The sequence below is a fragment of the Austrofundulus limnaeus genome, unplaced genomic scaffold, assembly GCF_001266775.1.
Source record: "Austrofundulus limnaeus strain Quisiro unplaced genomic scaffold, Austrofundulus_limnaeus-1.0 Scaffold245, whole genome shotgun sequence".
Taxonomy (NCBI): Eukaryota; Metazoa; Chordata; class Actinopteri; order Cyprinodontiformes; family Rivulidae; genus Austrofundulus; species Austrofundulus limnaeus.
Genome location: NW_013952647.1, coordinates 474,125 through 482,654, shown reverse-complemented (window position 1 = coordinate 482,654; position 8,530 = coordinate 474,125). Strand labels below are relative to the sequence as shown.

General features: G+C 40.9%; 1 protein-coding gene across 1 annotated transcript in view; it reads left to right on the top strand.

Moving 5' to 3' along the window:
* LOC106525874 (metabotropic glutamate receptor 8) overlaps positions 1-8,530 on the top strand; it is a 180,298-nt gene that overhangs the window by 150,864 nt on the left and 20,904 nt on the right. Inside the window, exon 9 of the mRNA XM_014020246.1 lies at positions 373-1,308. Coding sequence (XP_013875700.1) covers positions 373-1,308 — 936 coding nt within the window. The remainder of the gene's footprint in view (positions 1-372; positions 1,309-8,530) is intronic.

Below are 8,530 nucleotides of genomic sequence, written 5' to 3'. Positions count from 1 at the left end.
TTGGTGAATGCCACAAATTCTCCTAAATCACTCGTACGCACAACTTAAGAACAAATCTGTGAGTACGAACGGTTCTTGCATGAGGCCCATTGGGTGTTGATGCTTTGGTCAAACCATGAAAATAACATTCTGTGAGTGATCTGTTTGCGGTTGGAATATGTTTTGGAAATGACTCGATTTCTACCTCCTTAAATTTTAGCTCAGTGAAGTTGAAAATTGTTTTCTAAGGTCAGTTGATTTTTAAATTAATTTAGCTTTAACCATCTGCCTTCACATTTCCACAATAAAAATCAGAACTGTAACTCAAAGACTTGTATTTGTGAGAGAATTTTAATGTTGTTCACTGATTTGATTCTTCTGACCCACCCTCAGATGGAGGTCCTGCAGTGGCTGACTGACGACTCGTCTCTGCCCTCCTCCGTGTGCAGCACACCCTGCCGTACTGGCGAGAGGAAGAAGGTTGTGAAAGGCGTCCCCTGCTGCTGGCACTGCGAGCGCTGTGAAGGATACCACTTCCAGGCCAGCGAGTTCACGTGTGAGCTCTGTCCGTACGAGAAGAGACCCAACCAGAACCGCACCAGCTGCCAGCCGATCCCCATCATCAAGCTGGAGTGGCACTCGCCTTGGGCTGTGCTGCCTGTCTTCATCTCCATCATGGGCATTATTAGCACAACCTTCGTCATCGTCACCTTCGTCCGCTACAACGACACACCCATCGTGCGAGCCTCGGGTCGGGAGATGAGCTACGTCCTGCTGACGGGCATCTTCCTGTGTTACATCATCACGTTCCCCATGATCGCGGCGCCTGACATCGTGGTCTGCTCCTTCCGCCGCATTTTTCTGGGCCTCGGCATGTGCTTCAGCTATGCTGCGCTGCTGACCAAGACCAACCGCATCCACCGCATCTTTGAGCAGGGAAAGAAAGCGGTGACGGCCCCTCGCTTCATCTCCCCAGCCTCCCAGTTGGTCATCACCTTCTCGCTCATCTCCGTTCAGCTGCTGGGCGTCTTCGTGTGGTTCGCCGCCGACCCGCCTCACACCTTTGTGGACTACGGGGAGCAGCGCACCATGGATCCTAAGAAAGCTCGGGGCGTCCTCAAGTGTGACATCTCAGATCTGTCGCTCATCTGTTCCTTGGGTTACAGTATCCTCCTGATGGTCACGTGCACTGTTTATGCCATCAAGACGCGCAGTGTCCCTGAGACCTTCAACGAAGCCAAACCCATTGGATTTACTATGTACACTACCTGCATCATCTGGTTGGCCTTCATCCCCATCTTCTTCGGCACAGCACAGTCTGCAGAGCGGGTGAGGAAACCTCTTATACTGCATCACTGGAGTTCTTTAAATTGGTGTTTGGAGATGTAATTTAAAGGTTGTAGCAGTTTTGACATGTTGCTTCTTAGCAAGGAGGTCACAGGTTCACGTCCTGGTCTGTCAGTGTGGAGTTTATATTTTCCCCCTGTTCTCAGGTGGGGTCTTCTCCAGGTAATACGGTTTCCTCCCACAGACCAGGGTTGTTGTAAATTGTCTCTGACTGACAGAGTGACTCGTTGTTTGTCTCTAGGTGTCCCTGTGATGGACTAGAAACTTTCACATCTGCCTCTCACATAATGGGATTTTACACGGCCGACCAGGGTTCAAACTCTGGTTTGGCATTTTTGCATTAGTCCTTTTGACCCAGGTCCACCCTGATTTCTGGAACTTCAAGAGCTGTGGTTCCAATCAGGCCGGCTCGATTTGATGCCAGTTCCTGCTGCTCACTGATTGGTTCACTGCTCGTGGCGTTACGTCACACAGATGAGAATAATTTTACGTGAATCATTAACAGTGACTGTAATGTGTTTTTTTCACCAGAGTTTAAACAACAACAGTAGCAATCTATCAATCGACAACAAGCTAACATTAGCTACCATTAGCTCAGTTTCGGACCAGTTTCCTGCATGCTTTGTTTCTCTGCTTTGGCACACCTTATTTAAATGAATGAGTGGCCAAATTTAAAAACCTGCTGAAGAGCAGGGAAACAACTAAAACATGCAGGATAGTGGGCCATGAGGACTGGGATTGAGAACCATTGCTTTAGCTTACTGTTGCCTGTAGTCTTGCTCTCTATTCATTAGAGATGCTGGATGGCACGGTTCAGTTTTCTGTACTTTTCCTTCAAGTTTGGTGTAGTTCGTCATTGTTGTGTCACAAATAAAACAAAATTAGATTTGCACGTGTTTAATATAATGATCCCGCCCACATCGAAGCGACTCTGAGCTTCCTCATCACAGAGCACACACACCCACCCAGCTCCGTGCTGAAATGGGTGGGACAGAAGCAGAAGGTGGTTCTTAAAGAGACAGTGGCCAATTTCAAGGCATTTAGAAACGGATATGATGAAAAGTCAAGTTTATTTTCTATTTAAACATATAAACAACATTTAAATATAGAATTTAAATATATGCATGAGAAACATAATATTGGCCTTTTAAACAATGTTGATTATTTTTGTTTTGGTCAACATTTCTGTTCCTGATATCTGGGCTGATTTCTTTAATTTTCTCACACAAACAAGCAGCGTTCAACATGTTTAAAAAACAGTTTATTCATCTTTATTTACAGTGTACTGTAAGTAAACATCTGTTTACAGCTGTTGAAAACTTCTGACTGAATTGTTGTTAGGGTCATTTTTTCCACAATAGTTTTGGTTTTTGGAAAAGTGAAAGTCAGGACAGATTATGAAAGAGGCTGATTTACAAATAACACAAAGATCATCAGAGTAATCAAACATTTTCTCACCTTGTTACCTTCAATTAATAATGAAACTTCAGGAACATCATAAGGGATCAGTTAGGTTTTTTCAATTGTTTGTTTTTAATAAACAGCTAATAGTCATACAGGTCTTCCAGACATCAGGATGTAATCTGGTTTTGAACATTTTGTTCATTAACAATGAACAAAAGATCCTCCAACAATTCATAGTTGGCTTCCACTCAGAAACTAACTCAGGTAATCCTGTCCAGGTAAAATCTGAGCCATAAATAATCCATCCAAGGCATTAAATCTATAAATGTTAATGGATGAATATGATTTGTGAACAAACTTTGGACAAACTTATTTCAAGATCTGTGCAGTAAAAGAAATAAAATGTTTGTTCTTATTGTTAAATCAAAAGGAAGCAGACTTTTTTGTTTTAGAAAATGTTTTACTTTTCATTCTAGGAGTTTAGCTCTTTGACGAGAAGTGAAACATCTTCTGGTGTATTAAATAAATTAAGGATTAATTTCCAGTTGGTTTAGGCTCACCTTGAATTACCAGAATAACTGTAAATCTATACATTTAAAAGTTAAAGTCTCAACTGTAATCTGATGATTTGACCAACAGAGGGTGTTGGATGAAAACTTTAAGCAGCTTCATGTCATCAAAGGCAGAAATCTTTAGTTTGTGACTGCCTCTTGGAGTTATCATATAATATATTAACATGTTAGTGTTTAGTGGGCGGCTGTGGCAGAGTGGTTAGGGGAGTCGTCCTGGAACCGGAAGGTCGCTGGTTTGATCCCCCGCCCAACTCTCTCACTTCACCTCTAATGCCTCTGATTGTGTCCCATCAGTGTATGAATGTGATTGGCACTGACTAGTCTTCATAGATGACTCTACATGTTAGCTTTGTAGAGACCTAATAGAGTGCTGTGTGAATGGGTAAATGAGGACACAGATTATAGTGTGAAGCATTTTGAGTGTCCTGGATGGATAGAAAAGCGCTATATAAGTACAGTCTGTTTACCATGTTTTTTACTCTCATCCTAGATGTAGGGAAAAAGACTAGAAGAGTGTGTCTCTAATGTAAAAGAAATAAAAACACTCCTCTGTAAAGATAACATGACCTTAAAAATGTGGCGTCAGCAGTTTTTTATAGTTTGAGTGAAACTGAACTTCCAAAAACACAATCTATCTTCACACAGAGACCAAGCAAAGATACATCCAGTTAAGAGATTTTTAGAAAAGCCTAATAGTAATGTCCTTACACAAACTCTTAACTTCCTTTACAATGAAATTAAATCTTGTTTTTACAAAGTTAGCAAGGTTTTTTTTACACTTTTTACCCTAAATCTTCTGAACAATTTCGACTGATCCTGGTGATTATTATGTGGGAGTGGCTCAGTGGATGTTGGAGTAATAATTAGGACATTTTCTTTCACCACAATACGCTGCACGTTGCATTTTTTACTGTTGCTAGGCTACAACCAGTGGCTTAGCATCTAAATTATAGCATTACTTTTGAAGAGATAAATACATTGTTCTGGTTTGTTTTGGGGGATTTTCATTCGTGTGTGCGCGTGCGTGCGTGTGTGTGTGCGTGCGTGCGTGCGTGCGTGCGTGCGTGCGTGCGTGTGTGTGTGTGGATATGTTTTAGCTACATCATGGGGACAATTTTCTAGAAAAACACCACCTTGTGGGGACCCACATTGCTCCCAGGCATTGGTCCCCACAGGTACGGATGCTGATTTGGGGTGGAGAGGGGGTTATGTTTAGGACCAAGGTGTAAATTGAGCTTAATCCAGGTTTTTGGTCAGGTTTGTACTGAGGTGGTTAGATTTAGGGTAAAGGCTCAGGGTTAGGTTGTAGAAATGACTGGAAAAGGAATGGAAGTCAATGCAAGGTCCTCACAAGAGTAGAAAATCCAATTTGTGCGTGTGTGGTAAATGGTCTACAGAACTAAATGTTTTCCACCAATGAAAACCATAAATACTATAAATGTAGAGATGAGAGAAAGATTGATGACTGATTGATGTCTGATTGATGACTGATTGATGTCTGATTGATGTCTGATTGATGACTGATTGACATCTGATTGGTTTCTGATCAACACAGGCTCTGAACACTGAACTCATTAGAGCAGAATTAAACTGTGCACACTCACACTGTAGTTTTAGGGGAGAATTTGCTGTAAGCGAGTTGCCAGATGGTGGATTTTGCTCATTATTGTGTCTTTGGGGAGAGCAGGAGGACAGGTGGAGAGATTCACTGAGTCCTTCCCCAAATAGAGTTTTATCCTTTTCCTCTAGTTGCTGTTTAGTCGTGGAAGATGTGGACTCTTGATAAAGAAAGGATGAACTCGGGGAAACATTTAGTCAGTTTTGTTGAAGTCATGTTTGACAGACTATGACAGATAAATATATATCATGTTTGCTTTCTAACCTCTGAGTGACTGAAAGAAGAAGCAATCGGTCTGGAAACTGATCCGTCTCTAACTTCAGTCCAAAAAAACCCAAACTGATGATTTATTTTATGCTTTGAGTTTTGATGTCTTGTTGGCATATTAATGCTTTATTTTAAAAATGAAACTATTTGAAGGGAAACATTCTGAAGTTGTGAGTTTCCACAAATTAAGTAAGAAAGAAACAACTTAATCTTCATTTTTTCATTTATTCATTTCATCCATCCATCCATCCATCCATCCATCCATCCATCCATCCATTTTCTTCCGCCTATCCGGGGTCGGGTCGCGGGGGCAGCAGCTTCAGAAGGGAGGCCCAGACCTCCCTTTCCCCAGCCACTTCTTCCAGCTCCTCCGGGGGAACCCCAAGGCGTTCCCAGGCCAGCCGAGAGACATAGTCCCTCCAGCGTGTCCTGGGTCTTCCTCGGGGCCTCCTCCCGGTGGGACGTGCCCGGAATACCTCACCAGGGAGGCGTCCAGGAGGCATCCTTACCAGATGCCCAAGCCACCTCAACTGGCTCCTCTCGACGTGGAGGAGCAGCGGCTCTACTCTGAGTCCCTCCCGGATGACCGAGCTTCTCACCCTATCTCTAAGGGAGAGTCCAGCCACCCTGCGGAGGAAACCCATTTCGGCCGCTTGTATCCGGGACCTCGTTCTTTCGGTCATGACCCAAAGCTCATGACCATAGATGAGGGTAGGAACGTAGATCGACCGGTAAATTGAGAGCTTCGCTTTCTGACTCAGCTCTCTCTTCACCACGACGGACCGGTACAGTGCCCGCTTTACAGCAGACGCTGCGCCAATCCGCCTGTCGATCTCCCGCTCATTTATTCATTTCATTAAAACAAAACGAAAAATGTATATACAATAAAAAAGAAAAATATATAAAAAAGAAAAATAAAAAAACAGTATATGTGTATCAAGATCACAAATGAAATGAAAGGTAGCAGAGAGAAGAAAAAATCGTATATCTGCTCCTTTTCTCCCAAGAATACGTTCATACAACAAAAAATATATATCATTAACAAAACAAAAGACAAGAACATCTAATCCCTCTAGAATAACAGTTAATATAAGTACATTTTATTCTGTTTGATTTTTTAAACAATTTAATCTTTATCATTTTCATAAATGTACACAATGATCCTGCATTTTTGACATCACTCTTCAAATCATTCCACAGTCATTCCTTGAATTAAAGTACACCGTTCCCTCAAACTAACTACAACTTCACATCAGTCTATCAGTGAACAGAAGAAATAAAGGATAACCTGATTAAAATGATCCTGAAGAGACGTTTGGTACCTCAGCAGCCTGTGTGGACACCTTGGACAGATGTTAGACCCTCAGTCTGATTCGCTGCAGGTGGATTAATGTCAGCTCTTCAGGCAGCTGACAGTCCTGGAGGTTTGACACGGCTGAAGCTCTGGAAGACAGCAGGACTGTTTGTTAACTTTACAGCTGTTCAGGAAAATGGAGCTCCTGTCCTGCGAGTCAGCACTTCTGTCCTGCTGAGTTCCAAGAGTCACAGAGCTTACGGTCACAACTTCAGCACGTCAACCAACAAAACATGACAAAAACTGTAGGAAAACAAACTCTTATTAAACAAAATAAACAACAATAGTAATTTGAACAACATACAAATACGAGGGTTTTTGTTATGGAAGACAATGGTTTCGTGTTGATTTTGCACCACAGTTGAAAAGGTAAAAATTAAATATTTGCATGAAATAAATCAAATACTGTTAGAAAACTGAAAATAGGGAAAAAAGATAAAGAAGTGGTTGAAATATTTGAGATGATTAGTTGGACAAAAGCATGGAGCAAATCATATTAAATCGTTTTACAAACAAACTTGTTTAAGTTGCGATTGATTGTTAATAAATTGTATCTACAAGTAGTTTGAAACCACTAACTTTTTGTTTAAAGAACTGAAAGAGAAAATGGTTTTTTTTTTGTTTGACACGACTCTGTAATAATTACACTTCCTGTAAGCAGCAGTTTTACAGCTTTGTTCGTGACTCTGTTATAAAGAAAAGAGAAGGATCTGAGTCATGGACAGAAACATACAGTTTAATGCACACGACCTGAATTTCACCACTCTGTTAGAAATCTTTAACCTTTTAATCCTAAAGCCAAGAGATAAATGATAAAGAACTTTATGGAATTAGGATTAGGAGCTCTTGAATGTGGATCTTGAGGAACCAGCAGTCGGTCGAGGATCATAGATGAGGGACGTGTCTGAGGAGGTGATGATGGAACCGGCTCCACAGGCTGAAGCACCGCAGTGATTTTTAGATGTTTGCTGCAGTGATGAAGCGTCAGCTCTAACCCAGCAGACTGCACTCAGGGCTGAGCTCAAACTGTCTGTTTAATGAGGGATCAGAGCTGCTGATCAGCTGTTAGTTTGGCCCTTTCTGTTGGGAAAACTTCCTCTTTTAACACATTCAAGCTGCTCAGAGGTTTACTGCCAGTTTAATAAAATGCAGGAGCTTAGAGAGCTGGAGTGTGCAGAATAAGACTGTTGTTCGATGTAAAGAGAATTCATTTGTTTAGAAAACAGTCCTCTTGAAATTCTCTAAAAACTCCAAAGATCTACATTTTTGGGTTTCTGCTGATTCATGCAGAAATATTTTAGTGTTTTTGTTTAACTTCCAGAACTTGTTTTTTTTTCTTTCTGCCAAGTCCTCCAGAATATTTAATTTCATCTCATCTGTCAACAGAAAAGTTTAACTCATTTAATTCAACTAATTTGGAGAAAGGTAATTTCCTGGAGTTTCGTCATTATGTTCATCATTCTTTGTGTACAGCAACTGCAGGAGTGAAGTTAAAAACTATCATCATCTCTACAGGAGATCCAGTTACAGCACTTTGTTTTCTTCTTCAACCATCTTTGTTTCTTTATTCTGAGAAAATGAGATATTTTTTACAACTTTTTATTAATGTAATAATACATGTTTTAGATTTTGTGTTGTTTTTTTTTAAGGTGACATTGTATTGATGTGAAGCTAAGACCGCTGGTCTTTGACCCCATAGTGTGTGAAACATACAGATACAGCGGGCAAAATAAGTATTGAATATGTCACTGTTTTTCTCAGTAAATATATTACTAGAGGTGCTAATGACATGAAATTTTCACCAGATGTCGGTAACAACCCAAATGATCCATACATACAAAGAAATCAAACCATAAATGTCCAGAAATGAAGTTATTTGTAATAATGTGGAATGGCACAGGGAAAAAGTATTGAACAGTATTGAACACTTACTGAAATTTATCTAATACTTTGTACAAAAACCTTTGTTGTCAATGACAGCTTCAAGAC